The sequence below is a fragment of the Octopus sinensis genome, linkage group LG4, assembly GCF_006345805.1.
Source record: "Octopus sinensis linkage group LG4, ASM634580v1, whole genome shotgun sequence".
In the NCBI taxonomy this organism is placed as follows: domain Eukaryota; kingdom Metazoa; phylum Mollusca; class Cephalopoda; order Octopoda; family Octopodidae; genus Octopus; species Octopus sinensis.
The window spans coordinates 1,436,529-1,462,598 of record NC_043000.1 but is presented as its reverse complement, the minus strand read 5'-3'; the positions used below and the strand labels follow the sequence as shown (position 1 = coordinate 1,462,598).

The following is a 26,070-nucleotide window of genomic DNA, read 5'->3' as shown; positions in this document are numbered from 1 at the left end:
GAAAAGTTTAAAAAAAAAATATTAGCATAGTGTTCAAATACAAGTGGCATTTTCCTTGTTCCTGCCTGTTTCAGAAATTATGCAAATATTCTTTTAAAAAACTTTTACCTTTATATATGTACATACACATATACAAAACTTACCTCTCCCAAAGTTTGGTAATAATCTCCAATTTCTTCAGAAGTTCAGTGAGGCTTGTGATTTCATCGTCTCTAAATGCTCTCTGCAATGTAAAACAAATATTTAATGTTTATGGTATGAAACATTAGTGTTATTGGGTGTGTGTGTGTGTAATTGATTCTGTCTTTTTTTTCAGATACTGTATTAAATATAATGTCTTAGTAAAAGCATAAGTTTCACAATACCTTATCCGTTTCACACATCATTAAAAATCAAAATTTCTAAGAATAAAATGAATGAACTTACCATCTTGGTACCCACAGATAATGCCAGGGTGGCTACCAGGATGCGTTCTTTGGTGCCTAGGAAAAAGAATGAAGAATGGAGTCAATGTAGTTAAGAAATCCATGTCATTTATACCCTTAAAAGTTGGGGAGTCCCCTTTGAAGATGCTAATGGGCTTCTTACATTGTTTGACAAGGAGTGGGATGTACATTTAACCCTTTAGTGTTCAGATTACTCTGTCAAATATAATGCTTTTTCATTCACATTGTTTTGAATTAATCCTGCATTATCTTGTAGCTCTGAGAATTTGATGATGTGATGGTTTATTTTGAGGATGTCATTGTAGGATATGAGTGAGAGGCCAGATCTAGATGGTTTGAACATAAAAGAAGTAGAAAATTTGGGCCAGATATGGCCGGTTTAAATGCTAAAGGGTTAAGTAGACATTACCATGGATAGTGAACACTTGAGTGGTCACTCTGTCAAGGAGTGAATACCCACCAGACAGCCATAGGAGATCTTTTGCTTTAGGCACATAAAAATAAAAGGAAACGAAGCCAGGAATGTACAAAGATAAACTTGGTAATCTTAAGTGAAATGAATAAGTAAATGCTTAAATGTCAGTTATTAGAATGTCATTAAAATAAATGTTTGTGTTCCTTTCAACAGCAGCATTTAGTTAAATTATAAAAGTAACATTGTAGAAAGTACATAAGTACAGGAGTGAAATTTTGCTAAGTGGGTGCAAACCCAGGTTTTTAGGAGGATTTCAAAGTGTTTTCATTGTGAACCAATTGACAAAAAAAAAAAAAGAGGGTGCATTTGTACTGCTGCACTTCCTGTTCCTGAGTCTATGAGAAAGCCATACATTTCTCTTATATATATATATATATATATATATATATATATTCTGTTGTGTCTGGGGAGAGTCATTTTCTTTTTGTGCCTTATAATGTAACACACTCACTGGTAAAACTGCCACTTATTTCTTATTTTTATTTTCCTAAAATTTTCATTGCATTTTGCAACCTTTTCAATAGTCTTGACTCTCTGAATATATATATATATATATATATATATCCTTAAATCCTTATCCTTAAAAATGTTTTAGCCCAAAGGCTGTGGCCATGCTGGGGCACCACCATATATATATATATTTTATATATATTTTATATATATATATTTTTTATATATATATATATTTTATATATATTTTATATTTCTATTTCCTTGTCTAATTATATTTACAATATATTTTGTATAATGCCTTTACTGTTATGTAATGGTGTAATAAAGTATTGATTGGGTATCATCTGTTGGTTGATGTTTGATTGATTTAAGTATGTTTCTCCATTTTCTAATTTTTGTATATATATATATATATATATATATAAAGTTAATCCAAACAGAAAACAAAAAAGACAACAATGCAAGGAGGTGGAACAATTAAAGTATTATTAGGCGCTCATATCCTTAAATCCTTATCCTTAAAAATGTTTTAGCCCAAAGGCCGCGGCCATGCTGGGGCACCACCATATATATATATATATATGTGTGTGTGTGAAATATATACATGTGAAAGTAATTCGTAAATTTCCCTTCTGTGAACTTTCAAAAAATATTTTATTTATATGACATATAGGAGTCACTTTTGTCTCAATGAGAATTTTTGAAAACAGACGTAAAAGACTGTGAGGTTAAAGTTCTGGAACTACTAACTGACCACATTAAGAATAGTTCAAATCTTAACACTTGAACTTTGATTGTGCCCCCACAAAAAGACGGACTGCTCTGTCATCATCATTTTGTGCTCTCAGAAGTGTCAAACCTAACAGCTCCTTTTCAGACCTCATGATCCTACATTACCATGAAGGCTTTACATTTCATATTTTGAATCTTTATTGATAATATCTAGATAGGAGAGCTTGTGAATTTTCCCACCAGTTGGCTGATGTTTCCAAAGGTCAAATAATGACACTATTTGTTATGTCATGCTTTGTATTAAAAATTAAGCTGTAAATGGGGTCCAATCGATGTGTTTGTTAATCTGAGGTTTTCTCCATTTTCTGATTATTTGTATTTGTTTCCTGATAAATTTTTGTTTATCCTGTTGTTACCTGTACTCTAAGTGCATAGTGTGCATGTACACCAATGTTTACAATATATATATATATATATATATATATATATATATATATATAATATATATATATATACATGCTCACAGCTGAGTGGTCAGTTATAGAAGGTCCCACATCTAGCTGTAAAAACAATTGCACAGTCAAATCAGCTCACTCGTATACTAAGCAAACTAATAATAGTAACAAAATCCCCCCAAAAAACTACACTTTGCTGTGAAAAAATAAAAGAAAAAGGACACACTGAATAGTGTAGTCTTGAAAAAAAAGTAGAGTAAGACAGTCTCAACTGGAAAGTCTTTGGTCATAGGTTAGCTTGTACAGGGCAGAGCTTGGAACCAACAACAATAACATACTCTCTTTCACTCTTTTACTTGTTTCAGTCATTTGACTGCGGCCATGCTGGAGCACCGCCTTTAGTTGAGCAACTCGACCCCGGGACTTATTCTTTTGTAAGCCCAGTACTTATTCTATTGGTCTCTTTTGCCGAACCGCTAGGTGACGGGGACATAAACACACCAGCATCGGTTGTCAAGCAATGCTAGGGGACAAACAGACACACAAACACACACACGCATATATATATATATATATATATATATATATATATATATACACATATATACGACGGGCTTCTTTCAGTTTCCGTCTACCAAATCCACTCACAAGGCTTTGGTCGGCCCAAGGCTATAGTAGAAGACACTTGCCCAAGGTGCCACGCAGTGGTACTGAACCCGGAACCATGAGGTTGGTAGACAAGCTACTTACCACACAGCCACTCCTGCAAAGCAGTAAAAACAAAAAAACAAAACATAAACAAAAATAGCTTGTTGGGTATTTACCCGGTCCATTAAGGGCATTTTCAGCTAGAACCAAAGCTGACAGCACATCGAGTCTTCGTTCACTGTATTTCTTGTCTTGGGTGATTCTTTTCTGCAATAAAATAACCACAGAGGCTTAGATGAATTAAAGAGATAAGGGTGTGGACTGAAGGGTTAAAATATTTATACTACTAGTCATCTCGCGGAGGCACATGGCCTAGTGGTTAGAGCAGCGGACTCGCGGTCGAGGGATCGCGGGTTCGAATCTCTGACCGGGTGATGTGTGTGTTTACAAGCGAAACACCTAAGCTCCATGCGGCTCAGGCAGAAGGTAATGGCAAACTTATGCTGACTCTTTTGCCACAACTTTCTCTCACTCTTACCTCCTGCATCTTGCAGCTCACCTGCGACAGACCGGCGTCCCATCCAGGTGGGGAACCTATATGCCAAGGAAACCGGGAAACTGGCCCTTATGAGCCAGGCATGGCTCAAGAAGGAACAAACTAGTCATCTCAAAGAATGTGTACATAAGATATTGGGACTGCATACTCATATGGATTTTGATTTAACACCCTGCATTTGTCAAGTTGTGTATTTGAAAAACACATGTAATTTAATATTACATCAGATCAGGGCCCTGGGACTGGAGGTACGTAAAAAGCACTATCTGAATTGTGGCTGATGCCAGCGCCGCCTCGACTGGCTTCCGTGTCGGTGGCACGTAAAAAGCACCATCCGAATCGTAGCCGAAGCCAGTGCCGCCTCGACTGGCTTCCATAAAATGCACCAATCCGACCGTGGCCGATGCCAGCCTCACCTGGCACCAGTGCAGGTGGCACATAAAAAGCACCCACTACACTCACGGAGTGGTTGGCGTTAGGAAGGGCATCCAGCTGTAGAAACTTTGCCAGATAAGACCGGAGCCTGGTGCAGCCTTCTGGCTTCCCAGATCCCCGGTTGAACTGTCCAACCCATGCTAGCATGGAGAACGGACGTTAAATGATGATGATGATGATGATGATGATGAAATTAGAAAGTAGCTTCTCTGGGAATATTACCTCAAGTGACTGGCATCCTCACCTGGAGGAGATTTACCTGTTAATGATTTACTGCTATGAAACAAGACAATTACAAGCAATTAAATGCTTTTAAATTTCATCACATTATTTACTATAAAATCTATTGGTTTGATATTAAAAAAAAAACTAAAACAAAAGTAGATTTTGTTGTAAATAATGTGATGAAATTTTAAAACATTTAGGGCTTGTAATGGTCTGTTTCATAGAAGTAAATCATTGAGAGGTTATGTAGTACTGTATTGGTTTGAAATGTGTAGGTATATGGCTTAGTGGTTAGGGTGTTCGACTCATGATTGTAAGATTGTGGTTTCAATTCCTGAACCAGAGAATGCACTGTGTTCATGAGTAAAACACTTCATTTCACATTGCTCCAGTCCACTTGCTGGTAAAAATGAGTAATCCTATGATGGATTGGTGCCCCATTCAGGGAAGAATATAAATACTGGGGAAACCAGAAAACTGGTCGTAGGCTCCTTAAGGAGTGATGTGGACTAACCATTGGTTTAATATTAAAGACCAGTCTATATGTTAGAATAAGGCCAAAGGTAATTTATATACATAAACCAACTAGTCATCAAATTATGTTTTCTTTTAGTTAGGTGGGAAGGCAGTACAAATAGCCCTTTAATGGGCCACCAAAGTTGTTTGGATGGGTGGGAGGAAGGTATCCTCAAACTGGATACCTGGACCAAAAAAAACTGTTGACTTACTCGTGCTGTGTTTATAGCAGACAGAGCCAGGTAACTGAGATGTTGGATTATCTGGTTGATTGATTCTGAAACCAACATTGTCCGACGGTGGAATGTGAATTCTATGGCCTGAAACAAGAAAACACAAAGAAAAAAAATAATGAGTATGTGACAAGACGACTACTACTACTACTACTACTGTTTTTACCACCACCACTACTGCTGCTGCTGTTGTTGTTGTTGTTGTTAAGCAACAAGACAAGTAAGGGTGATTAGGTGAGGGTCTAGGGCTAAGGGGCAGGAGACCCCAGACCTTGAAAAAAAAAAACTTTGGTTGTCTTGTTGTAGTCGAGGGCTCTTCATTGACGCCCGACACCACTGGGTGGTGGCCCTCGAAGTCGCTGGAAATGGAGATCTCCAGGTCCAAATTCTTGAACGGCTGCTGCTGCTGCTATTATGGCTGCCACCACTGCTACCACTACCATCATCACTGCTACCATTGTGATTCTTTTTATGGTGTTATGTCTATCTTTTTTGTCCTGTGCATGTTGGCTAGGTCTACTAATTCTCTTTTACTTGTTTCAGTCATTTGACTGAGGCCATGCTGGAGCACTGCCTTTAGCCGAGCTAATCGACCCCAGGACTTATTCTTTGTAAGCCGAGTATTTATTCTATCGGTCTCTTTTGCCAAACCACTAAGTTACGGGGACGTAAATACACCAGCATCGGTTGTCAAACGATGTTGGGGGGACAAACACAGACACACAATCATATACACACACATACATTTGTACATATATACACATATATACGATGGGCTTCTTTCAGTTTCCGTCTACCAAATCCACTCACAAGGCTTTGGTTGGCCCGATGCTATAGTAGAAGACACTTGTCCCAGGTGCCATGCAGTGGGACTGAACCCAGAACCATGTGGTTCATAAGCAAGCTACTTACCACACAGCCACTCCTATCATCATTTTAACATAGGTTCAGCTTTGAAGAGTCTGGATAACTGACTAGATTCCCTGCAGTTCTTTTTCCTTATTGTAGTTGTATAACTCTGGTCAGCTCTGGACCCTCATTTCAAGCAGCATCTCAGCTATAGCTAACTCATATTTACTCTAGAATATTATTTATTTATTATTTCATCTAGTTTCAGCTCACGGGCTATGGCCATGCCGGGGCACCACCATTTGGTGATGCTACATAATTTTACTTCACAAATGCTTTTTAACAATTGACATTTGGTGCATGAGAGAGTTTGATGCAGCTGCCCTCATCTGCACCTGCTGCCGCGAAGTTGGGACACCTGACAGGAAGAGGTTCAGCTTTATTTTAAAGACACCTACATCCACCGCATGCAGGTCTCTCAGGTCCTTCGGGAGGATATTGAAGAGCTGTGGACCTCTGAAGCCCAGGCTATTGCAGTATCTTGTCCTACATCTTGATGGCAAATTTGGAGTCCTTGGCACTATGCAGTGGCGGTCAGTTCTAGTATTTGTGTAACTCTCGATGCCAAAGTTTGGGACAAGTCCTTCCAGGATCTTCCAGATGTATATTATGGCATATCTTTCCCGCCTACGCTCCAAGGAATAGAGTCTTAATCTCTTGAGTCTTTCCCATTTTTTTTTTACTTTATTTCTGCAATATATTTGTTCCCCTTTCTAGGATAGCAGGTAAAGGGTTGATGTATAATTTAGAGAGTGAATGCCATGAGTCAAGGGTCTGTCTGTCTCTTTAAGGACTTCTCATTGACAAGTTGTTGTTGTTAGCCCTGGGTGCTACTGATCAGGAAGACCTACGATCAAAAGTATTCCAACAATGAGCATCCCATCTGTTTTTTTCAAGCATAGTGTAAATAGGACAACATTGTGAAGGCGCGTGGCTTAGTGGTTAGGGCACTCAGCTCACGACTGTAAGGTCATGAGTTCGATTCCCGGAGACGCGTTGTGTTCTTTAGCAAGACACTTTATTTCACGTTGCTCCAGTCCACTCACCTGGTAAAAATGAGTTGTACCTGTATTTCAAAGGACTGGCCTTGTCACTCTCTGTGTCACACTGAATCTCCCTGAGAACTACGTTAGAGGTACATGTGTCTGTGGAGTGCTCAGCCACTTGCACGTTAATTTCACGAGCAAGCTGTTCCGTTGATCATATCAGCTGGGACCCTCGTTGTCGTAACCGACGGAGTGCTCCTATCCTATCCAATATGTCTTTCATTAAGACAGTAGAGTGTTACGAAATAGGAGCATTAAGCAGTGATATACATAAATGCAATGTTATTACCAATTCAAAGATGCTTGCTGCATGTTTGGACTAACAAACAGGCCATTCACTGTGTTTTGTCATGGAGAAAATTTCTTGCTGTTCACAATGGTGTAAATACCATCACGAAGCGTCGGCTGCGGGGTCATTCCGAAAAGCTCTACCTGCGACGATTTCATCTCAATCGAAGGAGAGGAGCTTTCTCCGTCCGGGTTGCGGATCCGTGGAACAAGCTGCCAGACGAGATGGTGAAGATGCCGACGACCGCTTTGTTCAAAGCCTCCCTTGACCTCAAGTGGCCTGAACTCTTTACATGAACACCACCCTGTACTTAACTCCATGTCCCCCTACATGGCCTTGCTATTTGCTTTTGAACCAAATTAACTAACTAACTAACTAACTAACGAAGTGATCTAGGTGTATTTACATCATTGTCAACAATGAGAAATTTTTTCCATGACAAAACACAGTGAATGGTTTGTTTATTAGTGCAAATGTGCTACAGGCATATTTGAACTGATAATAGCATTGCAAGTAGAGTGTTCATCATCATTTAACGTCCGCTTTCCATGTTAGCATGGGTTGGATGATTTGACTGAGGGCTGGCAAACCAGATGCACTAGGCCTCAATCTTGATCTGGCAGTGTGTTCTACAGCTGGATGCCCTTCCTAACGCCAACCACTCCGAGAGTGTAGTAGGTGCTTTTACATGCCACTGACACGGGGCCAGTCAGGCAGTACTGGCAACGACCTCACTCGAATCCTTTACACATGCCACCTGCACAGGTGCCAGTAAGATGATGCTGGTAATGATCACGCTCGAATGGTGTCTTTTATGTGCCACCAGCATGGAGGCCAGATAGCAGCTCTGGCAATGATCACGCTAGGATGGTGCTCTTAATACCCTACTAGCACGGGGCTCGAGTGTTATATGAGAGATTTAGCAACCATTTCTAACAGATTCAATGACCACATAAGGGTTCCTTCACTGATTTATTGTAGAACTAGCAGCATAGACCGGCATTGCCCGGGTATGTAAGAGCCCCTGGAACAGACATGATGCTCGCTGTGAATTAAAAAAAATTTCTGCCAATTTGTGAAAGATATTGTCGAAAATATGTCATCTTGAATTTGAACGCGATTTCCCAAAATGGCATGATTTTATAGATTTTTCTGATGGTAAGGTATTGCATGGAAAACTAACGTCAGAATTAAGTTTCTTAGGGTAACATTAAGCTTCACCATGAGTTTGGTGAAAATTGATTGCAAGTTGCGAAAACTACAACAGAAAATGTGTTGCAAATAAAAAGCTTAGATTCTCGACCCCATGTCGAATTTATCGATTTCTTTCAGAACTGGGGGAACTTTTCAAAATTTTCGCTGCGTTGGTTTTGAATTATGACATTGGGCTATGTGTGTGTCAAGTTTCATCAGAATCGGTTGAAAGCCGTGGTCAGGGTGAGGGTACAACCTGACAGACACACAGACAGACAAACTGCCGTTTATATAGAGAGAGATGGCAGAGAGAAAGAGAGAGAGAGAGAGAGGTAGACAGACAAACAAATAAACAGATGATAGATAGATAGATAGATAGAGAGAGAGAGAGAGGACTGTTACAGTAGAAGGAAGCAGAAAACAAAGGGGGGTAATCACTTACTTTGAGTAGCTCCAGCAGTTTACAGAGGGCAATCACTGCAGTTTTGGTCATAGCTTTCTGCAGTAGCAAGTGTAGATTCATGACAGTACGTACCATGTGACTGATGTTGTATGCATAAAGGATACCCTGCAATGGTAGATAGTCAGATGGTAGATAGATGGACAGAGAAATAGATGGACACAGTAGATAGATAGATAGATAGACAGACAGATAGATGACACAGTAGATAGAAATATAGATAGACAGACAGATAGATGACACAGTAGATAGAAATATAGATAGACAGACAGATAGATGACACAGTAGATAGAAATATAGATAGACAGACAGATAGATGACACAGTAGATAGAAATATAGATAGACAGACAGATAGATGACACAGTAGATAGAAATATAGATAGACAGACAGATAGATGACACAGTAGATAGAAATATAGATAGACAGACAGATAGACGATTGATCAATAGACAGATGGTAGATAGATGGACAGATAGATGGACACAGTAGATAGAAATATAGATAGACAGACAGATAGACGATTGATCAATAGACAGATGGTAGATAGATGGACAGAGAATAGATGACACAGTAGATAGAAATATAGATAGACAGACAGATAGACGATGATCATAGACAGATGGTAGATAGATGGACAGAGAAATAGATGGACACAGTAGATAGAAATATAGATAGACAGACAGATAGACGATTGATCAATAGACAGATGGTAGATAGATGGACAGAGAAATAGATGGACACAGTAGATAGAAATATAGATAGACAGACAGATAGACGATTGATCAATAGACAGATGGTAGATAGATGGACACAAAATAGATGACACAAGATAGAAATATAGATAGACAGACAGATAGACGATTGATCAATAGACAGATGGTAGATAGATGGACAGAGAAATAGATGACACAGTAGATAGAAATATAGATAGACAGACAATAGACGATTGATCAATAGACAGATGGTAGATAGATGGACAGAGAAATAGATGACACAGTAGATAGAAATATAGATAGACAGATAGACGATTGATCAATAGACAGATGGTAGATAGATGGACAGAGAAATAGATGACACAGTAGATAGAAATATAGATAGACAGACAGATAGATGATTGATCAATAGACAGATGGTAGATAGATGGACAGAGAAATAGATGGACACAGTAGATAGAAATATAGATAGACAGATAGACGATTGATCAATAGACAGATGGTAGATAGATGGACAGAGAAATAGATGACACAGTAGATAGAAATATAGATAGACAGACAGATAGACGATTGATCAATAGACAGATGGTAGATAGATGGACAGAGAAATAGATGGACACAGTAGATAGAAATATAGATAGACAGATAGACGATTGATCAATAGACAGATGGTAGATAGATGGACAGAGAAATAGATGGACACAGTAGATAGAAATATAGATAGACAGATAGACGATTGATCAATAGACAGATGGTAGATAGATGGACAGAGAAATAGATGGACACAGTAGATAGAAATATAGATAGACAGACAGATAGACGATTGATCAATAGACAGATGGTAGATAGATGGACAGAGAAATAGATGGACACAGTAGATAGATAGATAGATAGACAGACAGATAGACGATTGATCAATAGACAGATGGTAGATAGATGGACAGAGAAATAGATGGACACAGTAGATAGAAATATAGATAGACAGACAGATAGACGATTGATCAATAGACAGATGGTAGATAGATGGACAGAGAAATAGATGACACAGTAGATAGAAATATAGATAGACAGACAGATAGACGATTGATCAATAGACAGATGGTAGATAGATGGACAGAGAAATAGATGGACACAGTAGATAGAAATATAGATAGACAGACAGATAGACGATTGATCAATAGACAGATGGTAGATAGATGGACAGAGAAATAGATGGACACAGTAGATAGAAACATAGATAGACAGACAGATAGACGATTGATCAATAGACAGATGGTAGATAGATGGACAGAGAAATAGATGGACACAGTAGATAGAAATATAGATAGACAGACAGATAGACGATTGATCAATAGACAGATGGTAGATAGATGGACAGAGAAATAGATGGACACAGTAGATAGAAATATAGATAGACAGACAGATAGACGATTGATCAATAGACAGATGGTAGATAGATGGACAGAGAAATAGATGGACACAGTAGATAGAAATATAGATAGACAGACAGATAGACGATTGATCAATAGACAGATGGTAGATAGATGGACAGAGAAATAGATGGACACAGTAGATAGAAATATAGATAGACAGACAGATAGACGATTGATCAATAGACAGATGGTAGATAGATGGACAGAGAATAGATGGACACAGTAGATAGAAATATAGATAGACAGACAGATAGACGATTGATCAATAGACAGATGGTAGATAGATGGACAGAGAAATAGATGGACACAGTAGATAGAAATATAGATAGACAGACAGATAGACGATTGATCAATAGACAGATGGTAGATAGATGGACAGAGAAATAGATGACACAGTAGATAGAATATAGATAGACAGACAGATAGACGATTGATCAATAGACAGATGGTAGATAGATGGACAGATAGATGGACACAGTAGATAGAAATATAGATAGACAGACAGATAGACGATTGATCAATAGACAGATGGTAGATAGATGGACAGAGAAATAGATGGACACAGTAGATAGAAATATAGATAGACAGACAGATAGACGATTGATCAATAGACAGATGGTAGATAGATGGACAGAGAAATAGATGGACACAGTAGATAGAAATATAGATAGACAGACAGATAGACGATTGATCAATAGACAGATGGTAGATAGATGGACAGAGAAATAGATGGACACAGTAGATAGAAATATAGATAGACAGATAGACGATTGATCAATAGACAGATGGTAGATAGATGGACAGAGAAATAGATGGACACAGTATAGATAGATAGATAGATAGACAGACAGATAGACGATTGATCAATAGACAGATGGTAGATAGATGGACAGAGAAATAGATGGACACAGTAGATAGATAGATAGATAGACAGACAGATAGACGATTGATCAATAGACAGATGGTAGATAGATGGACAGAGAAATAGATGGACACAGAAGATAGAAATATAGATAGAGACAGATAGACGATTGATCAATAGACAGATGGTAGATAGATGGACAGAGAAATAGATGACACAGTAGATAGAAATATAGATAGACAGACAGATAGACGATTGATCAATAGACAGATGGTAGATAGATGGACAGAGAAATAGATGGACACAGTAGATAGAAATATAGATAGACAGACAGATAGACGATTGATCAATAGACAGATGGTAGATAGATGGACAGAGAAATAGATGGACACAGTAGATAGAAATATAGATAGACAGACAGATAGACGATTGATCAATAGACAGATGGTAGATAGATGGACAGAGAAATAGATGGACACAGTAGATAGAAATATAGATAGACAGACAGATAGACGATTGATCAATAGACAGATGGTAGATAGATGGACAGAGAAATAGATGGACACAGTAGATAGAAATATAGATAGACAGACAGATAGACGATTGATCAATAGACAGATGGTAGATAGATGGACAGAGAAATAGATGGACACAGTAGATAGAAATATAGATAGACAGACAGATAGACGATTGATCAATAGACAGATGGTAGATAGATGGACAGAGAAATAGATGGACACAGTAGATAGAAATATAGATAGACAGACAGATAGACGATTGATCAATAGACAGATGGTAGATAGATGGACAGAGAAATAGATGACACAGTAGATAGAAATATAGATAGACAGACAGATAGACGATTGATCAATAGACAGATGGTAGATAGATGGACAGATAGATGGACACAGTAGATAGAAATATAGATAGACAGACAGATAGACGATTGATCAATAGACAGATGGTAGATAGATGGACAGAGAAATAGATGGACACAGTAGATAGAATATAGATAGACAGACAGATAGACGATTGATCAATAGACAGATGGTAGATAGATGGACAGAGAAATAGATGGACACAGTAGATAGAAATATAGATAGACAGACAGATAGACGATTGATCAATAGACAGATGGTAGATAGATGGACAGAGAAATAGATGGACACAGTAGATAGAAATATAGATAGACAGACAGATAGACGATTGATCAATAGACAGATGGTAGATAGATGGACAGAGAAATAGATGGACACAGTAGATAGAAATATAGATAGACAGACAGATAGACGATTGATCAATAGACAGATGGTAGATAGATGGACAGAGAAATAGATGGACACAGTAGATAGAAATATAGATAGACAGACAGATAGACGATTGATCAATAGACAGATGATAGATAGATGGACAGAGAAATAGATGACACAGTAGATAGAAATATAGATAGACAGACAGATAGACGATTGATCAATAGACAGATGGTAGATAGATGGACAGAGAAATAGATGGACACAGTAGATAGAATATAGATAGACAGACAGATAGACGATTGATCAATAGACAGATGGTAGATAGATGGACAGAGAAATAGATGGACACAGTAGATAGAAATATAGATAGACAGACAGATAGACGATTGATCAATAGACAGATGGTAGATAGATGGACAGAGAAATAGATGGACACAGTAGATAGAAATATAGATAGACAGACAGATAGACGATTGATCAATAGACAGATGGTAGATAGATGGACAGAGAAATAGATGGACACAGTAGATAGAAATATAGATAGACAGACAGATAGACGATTGATCAATAGACAGATGGTAGATAGATGGACAGAGAAATAGATGGACACAGTAGATAGAAATATAGATAGACAGACAGATAGACGATTGATCAATAGACAGATGGTAGATAGATGGACAGAGAAATAGATGGACACAGTAGATAGAAATATAGATAGACAGACAGATAGACGATTGATCAATAGACAGATGGTAGATAGATGGACAGAGAAATAGATGGACACAGTAGATAGAAATATAGATAGACAGACAGATAGACGATTGATCAATAGACAGATGGTAGATAGATGGACAGAGAAATAGATGGACACAGTAGATAGAAATATAGATAGACAGACAGATAGACGATTGATCAATAGACAGATGGTAGATAGATGGACAGAGAAATAGATGACACAGTAGATAGAATATAGATAGACAGACAGATAGACGATTGATCAATAGACAGATGGTAGATAGATGGACAGATAGATGGACACAGTAGATAGAAATATAGATAGACAGACAGATAGACGATTGATCAATAGACAGATGGTAGATAGATGGACAGAGAAATAGATGACACAGTAGATAGAAATATAGATAGACAGACAGATAGACGATTGATCAATAGACAGATGGTAGATAGATGGACAGATAGATGGACACAGTAGATAGAAATATAGATACAGACAGATAGACGATTGATCAATAGACAGATGGTAGATAGATGGACAGAGAAATAGATGGACACAGTAGATAGATAGATAGATAGACAGACAGATAGACGATTGATCAATAGACAGATGGTAGATAGATGGACAGATAGATGACACAGTAGATAGAAATATAGATAGACAGACAGATAGACGATTGATCAATAGACAGATGGTAGATAGATGGACAGATAGATGGACACAGTAGATAGAAATATAGATAGACAGACAGATAGACGATTGATCATAGACAGATGGTAGATAGATGGACAGAGAATAGATGGACACAGTAGATAGAATATAGATAGACAGACAGATAGACGATTGATCAATAGACAGATGGTAGATAGATGGACAGAGAAATAGATGACACAGTAGATAGAAATATAGATAGACAGACAGATAGACGATTGATCAATAGACAGATGGTAGATAGATGGACAGATAGATGGACACAGTAGATAGAAATATAGATAGACAGACAGATAGACGATTGATCAATAGACAGATGGTAGATAGATGGACAGAGAAATAGATGGACACAGTAGATAGAAATATAGATAGACAGACAGATAGACGATTGATCAATAGACAGATGGTAGATAGATGGACAGAGAAATAGATGACACAGTAGATAGAAATATAGATAGACAGACAGATAGACGATTGATCAATAGACAGATAGTAGATAGATGGACAGATAGATGGACACAGTAGATAGAAATATAGATAGACAGACAGATAGACGATTGATCAATAGACAGATGGTAGATAGATGGACAGAGAAATAGATGGACACAGTAGATAGATAGATAGATAGACAGACAGATAGACGATTGATCAATAGACAGATGGTAGATAGATGGACAGATAGATGACACAGTAGATAGAAATATAGATAGACAGACAGATAGACGATTGATCAATAGACAGATGGTAGATAGATGGACAGATAGATGGACACAGTAGATAGAAATATAGATAGACAGACAGATAGACGATTGATCAATAGACAGATGGTAGATAGATGGACAGAGAAATAGATGGACACAGTAGATAGATAGATAGATAGACAGACAGATAGACGATTGATCAATAGACAGATGGTAGATAGATGGACAGATAGATGACACAGTAGATAGAAATATAGATAGACAGACAGATAGACGATTGATCAATAGACAGATGGTAGATAGATGGACAGAGAAATAGATGGACACAGTAGATAGATAGATAGATAGACAGACAGATAGACGATTGATCAATAGACAGATGGTAGATAGATGGACAGATAGATGACACAGTAGATAGAATATAGATAGACAGACAGATAGACGATTGATCAATAGACAGATGGTAGATAGATGGACAGAGAAATAGATGGACACAGTAGATAGATAGATAGATAGACAGACAGATAGACGATTGATCAATAGACAGATGGTAGATAGATGGACAGATAGATGACACAGTAGATAGAAATATAGATAGACAGACAGATAGACGATTGATCAATAGACAGATGGTAGATAGATGGACAGATAGATGGACACAGTAGATAGAAATATAGATAGACAGACAGATAGACGATTGATCAATAGACAGATGGTAGATGATACGTTTCTTTATTAGCCACACGGGGCTGAACACGGACGGGACAAATTACAAAGTAGTGCTTTTCTTTTTGGGGAGGAAAAAAAATGTGGGGTAAGTTTTTGATCAAAAGGGATCGTAAAAAGGAAAGAAAAAAATAAAAAAAAGAAAAAAACGATTAAATAAGTTTCTTTATTGGCCACACAGGGCTGCACACAGATGGGACAAGTTACAAGGTAGAGCTTTTCTTTTGGGGGATGAAAAAAACAAAAAAACAAAAGAAACAAAAAGAAAGGTGGTGTAGGTTTTCGATGAAAAGGGATCGAGAGAGAGAGAGAGAGAGAGAGAGAGAGAGAGAGAGAGAGAGAGAGAGTAGATGGTAGATAGACAGAGAGATAAATAGATGGGTGGATATAGATAGATAGATAGATAGATAGATAGATAGATAGATAGATAGATAGATAGATAGATACAGAGAGAAATATAGTAGATGGTTGATAAATAGACAGATAGATAGACAGGTAGTAGAAGATTCATAGACAGACAGAGGTAGGTGGGGAAGATTGGGAATGGTTTGAAACTGAATGGAGAAGAAGATGGGAAGGAAGGACAAAAAAGGGTGATAAAGACAGCTGAGAGAGAAAGCAAATGGAAAAGATGAAGGAGAAAAAGATGGAAGAGTGAGAAGGACAGCTGCAAGACATCAGTAAGGAAAGAGAGAGAGGGGATGGAGGAGACAGATATGTTGAGAAAGACATGTTGAAAGGGAAGCAGGGTCATATTAGCAGCATTGTAGGCCCCTGGGCAAATCAGTGCACAAGGTCCAATGTTAGGATTTATTCTTTGACAAGAAGCCACAACATACATAGATTAGAACAGGGCTTCTGGACCTGTGAGGTTGCTGGACAGCTGCAGAGAGAGAGAGAGAGAGAGAGAGAGAGAGAGAGAGTGCATGTGTGGTGAAGAGATAGAGAGATAGAAACCAAACCATGTGATTGCGGTTGAGAAGAAAAGTTCTTATCACACAACCACACATAGTTAAAATTAGTGGGGAAAAAAAAAAAAAAAAGGAGAAAACTTCTTCCTAGCATTAATAGTTTCTGAAACACTAGAGGGGGTCATTCATAAATTTATCAAGCAAACAAATATGGTAAAACAGTGGTACCTAATATTTTGGAGGCTGAACATGTTGAATGCAGTGGAGATAGGGGCTATATGATAGTAGCAAGGTACAATTAATTATACTCTATTTTACCACCAAAAACATAAACACTACAAGGTGCAATGGCTTACCTGAATAAACAGATTACACCTGTTGTTGAGTTCTTGCATGACTGAAGAACCTCGAGACAGGTTAGATTCCATGTTTACCATCCATATACCAATCTGTGAGAAATAACTCTGGATATCTCTGAAACAGAAGACAAAAAAAAAAATGACGAAGACATGAGCGATATATACCCTAATAAAAGGGAGAGCGGGTAGTAATAACAATAGTTCCAAGTGGACCTCGATACAGCAGATCTGTAATTAACCCTTTTACTGCGGAAATAACATATGAAGTGGTGCTGAAAAGTTCCTAGTTTTACAGGTATTGTGAAAGGCCTGGATGAAGGCCCGAACCTTCTAAGTTCTTTTACAGGGCAATAATTGCATAAATCTGAGAGGGGAATATCTCTCTCTATATAAACGGCAGTTTGTCTGTCTGTGTGTCTGTCAGGTTGTTCCCTCACCCTGACCACGGCTTTCAACCGATTCTGGTGAAACTTGACACACACATAGCCCAATGTCATAATTCAAAACTAACGCAGCGAAAATTTTGAAAAGTTCCCCCAGTTCTGAAAAAAATCGATAAATTTGACATGGGGTCAAATCTAAGCTTTTTATATGCAACACATTTTCTGTCTAGGGGACACAACTCGACAGCTAGGGGCAGCTAGGAACATGGTATACACAGAAGTATTCGAGTGAAGAGAAGACATTGCAACCTACACATGCACCTTCGTTCCCTAGAGGGAAAGGACTAGATTGGGATTAGTCGTTGCCTACTAGGGGCTCTTACATACCCGGGCAACGCCAGGCTATGCTGCTAGTGTTGAATAAAATCATAATTAACCGATCCTTTTGTATTTTCTTTTACCCAAAGCCAGGAACTTTTCAGCACCCCACTATATATTCACTGAAAATTCATAAATTTTAACTGCAGAAAGCAGTTACCAGTCCATCAACACTGATGCCCCCTCAACCCAGGCAAGTTACAAGTTTAGAAAAAGAAAACTAATTCAAATTCAAATCCTGCCTGCAGCTATGAATATACAACGGAGAAAGACATTTAATGATGACAATCAGAGATCAAACTCATTACCTGCATCTTAAATTTTTCTGCAATCAAGAGAGAATAATCTTAATGAATTAAACATAACAGCTTAAGAGAAGTAAAGATTGTTTGCCAACATGGCAGTCCTAAACCAGGACTGCCATGTCACGTTGGCAAACAATCTTTACTACAAAGTACTGTTGCTGAATATCACTCGTTGAGAGATTTAAAAATAGTAATTTTGTAATTTATACATCAGTGACTAGTTGTCACTTTGAAAACTATATATTTCAAACAGGAATTTGGCAGCGCCACCTCTAGCCAAACAATTATTCTGTGCTGATGAAGGGAAATAACCCGGAAATCACGATACATTGGTATTGTTTTGAGCTGAGTGGGGTTGCTAGATTCCCTTGTTCGAAAACATAAGGACACAGATCGTGTCATATAGCCAGCTGGAGATGATGTCTCCTGGGCAAAATTACAGCAACATTCGTCCTAAACCAGGACTGCCATGTTATGTTGGCAAACAATCTTTACTACAAAGTACTGGTGCTGAATATCTCTTGTTGTAAGATTTAAAAATAGTAATTTTATAGCTTAACAGAAGGTTGATGACAATAGTTAAGTAGCTTGCTAACCAACCACATGGTTCTGGGTTCAGTCCCACTGCGTGGCATCTTGGGCAAGTGTCTTCTGCTATAGCCCCGGGCCGACCAATGCCTTGTGAGTGGATTTGGTAGACGGAAACTGAAAGAAGCCTGTCGTATATATGTATATATGTGTATGTATGTGTGTTTGTGTGTGTGTGTGTTTGTCCCCCTAGCATTGCTTGACAACTGATGCTGGTGTGTTTATGTCCCCGTCACTTAGCGGTTCGGCAAAAGAGGCCGATAGAATAAGTACTGGGCTTACAAAGAATAAGTCCCGGGGTCGATTTGCTCGACTAAAGGCGGTGCTCCAGCATGGCCGCAGTCAAATGACTGAAACAAGTAAAAGAGTAAAAGAGTAAAAGAGTAAAGAGTATAACAGTTAAATGAATTTTTAAATACAACAGATAAATAGAATGGTTAAATGGAACATTAATTATACAATGGTTATATACAAAATAACATAAACAATATGTTAATTAAACACCATAACATATCCTTAGCCCTTTAGCATTTAAACTGGACACGTCCAGCACAAATATTCTGCCTGTTTTAAGTTCAAACCAGCCAGATTCAGCCTCTCGCATTCTAAACACAAACAAGCATATCATCGAAATCTTGAAGCTACAAGATAACACATTATCAATTCAAAACTATGTGAAGCTCCGGCGTCTGGCGACGGACTTGGTAAACACCCGCAAAGTTATCAACCACCTCACCAACAACAACAACACTGAACACCTTTTTGATCTCCATGTGTCTAACACACGTGGACATGACTACAAAGTCAGAAAACAACACAGCTCCCATGACTTTCGGAAACATTTTTTCACGCTCAGAGTTGCTGAAGCATGGAACAAACTGCCTGCGTCAGTCGTTGACTGCCATGACACTGCATCCTTTAAGGCCCTCATGCTTTCCGAAATCCGCCGAAACTACACCTGATTATATATACACTTTAGATGAGTTGTAGTGCACCTGAGCACTGTACACAATTATTATTATTATTATTATTATTATTAAATAAGCATTACATTTGGCAGAATAATTGGAATGCTAAAGGGTTAAGAATGGACATACTTCAGAGAAATAAATGCCTTTGGCTAAGGTTATCTTTACAGGTTTTCTATAGAAATTATAGCCAGCACTGATTTTGTTATGATGTTTCATATCTGAGTATGCCGAATGTAAACAACTACAAGGAGAATCATCATCATCATCATCATCATCACTACCACCACCACCACCACCACCACCGCCACTGCCACCATCACCACCTTCATCGTTTAATGTCTGCTTTCCATGCTAGCATGGGTTGGATGATTTGACTGAGGACTGGTGAACCAGATGGCTGCACCAGGCTCCAATCTGATCTGGCAGTGTTTCTACAGCTGGATGACCTTCCTAACGCCAACCACTCCGAGAGTGTAGTGGATGCTTTTACGCGCCACCGGCACGAAGGCCAGTCAGGCAGTACTGGCAACAGCCATGCTCAAATGGTGCTTTTTATGTACCTGCATATGAGCCAGTTCAGTGGCTCAGATGTTTCTTCACATGCCACCAGCACAAGTGCCAGTAAGGTGACGCAGGTAACGATCACACTCGGATGGTGCTCTTAGCGCTCCACGAAGATGAAAAATGAGTAATGGTTGTATATGCCATATTTCAGGAATTTTTGCTTCATTATCATAACAAAATCAATGCTAGCTATAATTTCTACTGAAAATCCGTAGAGATAACGTTAACACATGATTTAATAGCACTGCTAGCACAGTAGAACACAGCATTTACTTATAAAAGAGTTTAATATACTTTGTTGTATATTATGGTTGCATAATGAAACATACAGATCATAAATAATTTTGGTTTGTAAACTTGAACGTAGTTATGTGATTCTGATGTTAAGTCGCTTTTTAACCAAGACATTACTGTGCTTTTACTTCAGTCTATGTTGTTAGTGTAATTACAAATGTTCTCTAATTCATGGTTGATTGGTTTGTGTGAGGAAGACAGTAAATCAAGGAATAAACTAAAATACAATTGTACAAAGAATCCATGTTAAAAAGTGAATTTATAGAACTATCCAACCCACAATATAATGGGAAAATGAAGAAGTGTAATTTATAACAAAGAACACCACAGCTGGGTGAGTGAACTTGCCTTTGATAGTCAGAGTAATCTAGGTAACAGTGCCACAATTAGGGTAATTTCATAATTAATATTTCATTTAACTAATTTCTGTGCTTGATGTAAAATTGTTACCATTTTTTTTGTAATGTCGTCTTTCAATTGTTGTCTTTTATAGCAATACAGAAATTATTATTATTATTATTCTATGTTTGACTTTTGCTTTATATTTGTACAAGTTGGCTCCAAGTCTCACCCAGAGACCTCAAGAGACAACAGGTTGGAAGTTCATGTTGATGTTATGCCTAGTGTGCCATATATTGGGGGGAGGGGGGTTGTACTAATGAACGTCTAAAAAAAAAAAAATTTTTTTAAACCGAAAATTATGTTTGTTTTAAACCTTGAGATTACATAGAAAGTATTTTGCGTAGGATATGAGCAGTTCCCATGAGCACTATCTTTTGAATTTCTGCCATTTTTGGGTTTCCTGGTATCTGAGTTAGGTAGCAATCAGTCCCTTTCGCTATCATTCCCAGGGCACCTATGACAACAGGTATTGTTTTAGTCTTCAGCTTCCACATTTTGCTGATTTCTATTTCAAGATCTTTATATTTGCTCAGTTTTTGGTAGGTCTTGACAGATACGTTTATATCGATTAGGACAGTCATTATTATTATTATTATTGTTATTATCATTATTATTATTATTATTTTTATTGTTGATTATCAAAACCATTCAGACTAGTAATCGTTTCAGTTTGCTTTGATGCTGTTCTAAACGAGCTTGCTTTCCAACCACATGGTTCTGGGTCCAGTCCCACTGTGTGGCACCTTGGGCAAGTGTCTTCTACTATAGCTCCAGGCTGACCAAAGCTTTGTGAGTGGATTAGGTAGAGGGAAACTGAAAGAATTTCACTGTATATGTATCATCATCATCATCATCATCATTGTTTAATGTTTGCTTTCCATGCAGGCATGGGTTGGACGGTTTAACTGAGAACTGGTAAGCCAGTATGCTGCACCAGGCTCCAATCTGATCTGGCAAGGTTTCTACAGTTGGATGCCCTTCCTAACACCAACCACTCCGAGAGTGTAGTGGGTATTTTTTACATACCCCCAGCACGGGAGCTAATCAGGGGGTACTGGTATGAATGTAAATACGTATGTGTGTGTGTGTGCATGCACCTCCAGGTTTTAACACTGTGAGACAGTTTTAAGATGGTTATCACTGTCATACAAACAATTCCAATATTCTGCAAAAAAAAAAAAAAAGAAATGTCTGACCATGGAAAAACATTACCTGGCTTGTAAAACAGGTGAAAGTTGGCAAGAGGAAAGACATCTGGCCATAGAAAACCTGCCTCAATTAAAAAAAATAACTCCTTCTGACCCATGCAAGCATGGAAAAATGGATGTTAAAACAATGATGATGATGATTGGAAAGTTTGTAATAGATGGCCATGTTTTGCTCCATGAAAAACTTATCAAATGTATGAGACATTTTAAGTTGTTTGAATTTTATTGGATCCTTCAAGAGTGGTTTGTAGCCGTCACAGACATGCATGTTTATGTCTGTGTATAGCACTTATATAATAAGTACTACTTCCATATGTTTAATATATATCTCTTCTTCTTGTCTTCAGACAGCATTCACCCGGGGTGGGTTGAGCTGGCTTCATTCATCCTCAATGCTGCATCTCTTACAAACGCCGACCAGACCTGGCGATTTGAGGCTAACGACCGCGTGATCTCCAACCACTCCTTATTCCAGCGGCGAACACCGTAGATATGGGGGCCTAAGATGGGTTCCAGATCAGCCTTGACTGTCATCAGCCAGGTTTTTTGTTGTCCACCACATCGCTTTCGCCAACCCTGAAGGGGAGCTGGGACAATTGCTTCCTAGATGAATTCTCCTGGTTGACGATGGAGGGCATGACCCAGCCAACGCAGACATCTCGTTAGGATGACTTGTCGGAGGGAGGTGATTTTGCACTGGTGTCACACCGAATTGTTGGAGACAGAGTGATGCCATCGGACATGAAGGATGCGGCGTATGATATATATATAGAGCACTATTAAAAGTACTGGAGATTTGCATGAAAAAAGACAAGTGAATTCAATACCAACCAAAGGACATATTCAGACATGATACCTGATGATAAATAGAATCCAAAATATTAAGAGAATACTGTTTGAAAAAGAAATTCAGGAAAAAGACGAGACTAAAAGTTTGTAAACAGTTGCTAAAAAATATATGATAGTTTGAAAGAACTAAATATTGGACTGTTAAGTGGAGGCTGCAAGTGTCTAAGCAATGAAGCAATTGGGTATAGGTGTTTAGATGGAGATGATTTAGCATGGCCAAGTGGACATTCGATCTATTCTGGTGGGAGTACATTTTGGCATGAGAGGTAAACACAGAGACAGGTGTGTGTGTGTGAACAGAAATATACATATACATATATAATGAAAGAGAGAGAGAGAGAGAGATAGCTAGAGAGAGAAAGAGTAAGAGGGAGGGAGTGAGAGTAAGAGAGAGAATTATGAATTATTAATTAAATATAATTGTTAATAAACACTTTTCCTCTCCTCCACTACAGAGAGAGTGAGAGAGATTGAAAAAGAGAGAAACAGACAGAGAAGAGTGAGAGAGAGAGAGAGAGAGAGAGAGAGAGAGAGAGAGAGAGAGAGAGAGAGAGAGAGAGAGAGAATTATGAATTATTAATCAAATATAATTGTCATAAATACTTTTCTTCTCGTATATATATATATATATATATGAGCGTGGCCGTTCGCCAGCCTCATCTGGCACCTGTGTCGGTGGCACATAAAAACACCATCCGAGCATGGCCGTCTGCCAGCCTCGTCTGGCACCTGTGTCGGTGGCACATAAAATCACCCACTACACTCTCGGAGTGGTTGGCGTTAGGAAGGGCATCCAGCTGTAGAAACACTGCCAGATCTGACTGGCCTGGTGCAGCCTTCGAGCTTGCCAGACCCCAGTTGAACCGTCCAACCCATGCTAGCATGGAAAGCGGACGTTAAACGATGATGATGTATATATATATATATATATATATATATATATATAAAAAGGAAATGAAGAAAATGCTGACAAAATAATTTAAGTAAGGGAGAGTGTATTTAATTAGGTGAAAGTTCTTTTTACCGGTTGCGCATTTGTTATGCTTATCAAAGGATATTTTTTTAAGAGAGATAGAGTTCCTTTCTGATAGATTTTTTTCTCTTATATATATATATATATATATATATATATATATATATATAGAGAGAGAGAGAGAGAGAGAGAAAGAGCCAGAGAATTATGAATTATTAATTACATATGATTGTCATAAATACTTTTCTTCTCTTCATATACAAAAAGAGAAAGAGGAGAGGAATGAGAGAGAGGGAGGAAGAAAGAGAGAGAAGAGAGATGGCAAGAAAAAAAAGAGAGAGTAAACAAGAGAAAAATTAAAATGTCTGATAAGTCAGCAGAGAATCAGCAACACTAGACAGGTGATGTCAATATGGCTGTGTCAAAACATCTCATACCCAGGTGTCAATAGACAGAGTGAGAAAGCTAGAGTGAGATTGAAACCCCACAACATTTATATCAACGTTTCTAAGCCACCGTTAAGATCCTCATTAATTACATGCAACTTTGTTAATTGTGTAACAAAAGTTTGAGGAGTTGGACATAGAATAATAACATGCAGAAGGGAGACAGAAAGAAACGAAGAATGAGATACGGAATATAAAGATATATCATTGATATAATTGATAAGGAGGGAGACAATTATATATTAAAGGGGTATAGAGAGGTGGACAATTAAACAGAATAGATGAATAATTTGCATACATAGGCACAGGCATGGCTGTGTGGTAAGAAGGTTGCTTCCCAACCACATGGTTCTGGGTTCAGTCCCTTGGGCAAGTGTTGTCTACTGTGTCTTTGGGCTGACCAAAGTTTTGTGAGTGGATTTGGCAGATGGAAAATGAAAGAAGCTTGTCATATATGTGTGTGTGTGTGTGTGTGTGTGTGTGTCTCTTACCACCACATGACAACTAGTGTTGGTGTACTTACATCCCCATGACTTAGTGGTTTGGCAAAAGAGTTTGATACAGTAAGTACCAGGCTTAAAAAGAAAATAAATACTGGGGTCGATTCAGTTGACTAGAAAATTTTCCAAGGTGGTGCTCTGGCATGGCCACGGTCTAAAGACCGAAACAAGTAAAAGAGAAAAGATGAAAGATATAATATTTCCTGAATATCGAAGACGACTTCCTCAGAAACAGCTGGTAGGTTGTTACAAAATTGCCAGGTCTGTTCACATTTGTCCCCCATGCAGTATATCTGCAAGTATTTGTGGTCAGCATTGAAATGTGAAAGAGGTGACTTTATGTAATGACTGTATACATTCATCATTGTCCTTGTCATCCTTACCATTGCTGTTGCCAATACCATCATCATTTAATGTTCAGTCTTTTCTTTCATACTTTAACCTTTCATCAAATAGCATAAAGCTGTTTCCCTCTCTACTACAGCTTCACTCACTTAAAGGGGATGTTAGTCTTATTTCTTACTCTTTACTGCCCACAAGGGGCTACACATACAAGGGACAAACAAGGACAGACAAATGGATTAAGTCAATTATATTGACTCCAGTGTGTAACTGGTACTTATTTAATCGACCCTGAAAGGATGAAAGGCAAAGTCGACCTTGGTGGAATTCGAACTTAGAATGTAGTGGCAGACGAAATACCTATTTCTTTACTAAACACAGAGGGGAC

General features: G+C 38.2%; 1 protein-coding gene across 4 annotated transcripts in view; it reads right to left on the bottom strand.

The window, feature by feature from the left end:
* LOC115210266 (WASH complex subunit 4) overlaps window positions 1-26,070 on the bottom strand; it is a 122,065-nt gene that overhangs the window by 44,118 nt on the left and 51,877 nt on the right. For all 4 annotated transcript variants that reach the window (XM_029778753.2, XM_029778755.2, XM_029778754.2 and 1 more), the window contains 6 exons: window positions 17,477-17,594; window positions 9,055-9,180; window positions 5,154-5,261; window positions 3,386-3,476; window positions 427-482; window positions 144-223 (listed from right to left, as the gene is read on the bottom strand). In XM_029778753.2, the coding sequence (XP_029634613.1) occupies window positions 144-223; window positions 427-482; window positions 3,386-3,476; window positions 5,154-5,261; window positions 9,055-9,180; window positions 17,477-17,594 (579 nt within the window). The remainder of the gene's footprint in view (window positions 1-143; window positions 224-426; window positions 483-3,385; window positions 3,477-5,153; window positions 5,262-9,054; window positions 9,181-17,476; window positions 17,595-26,070) is intronic.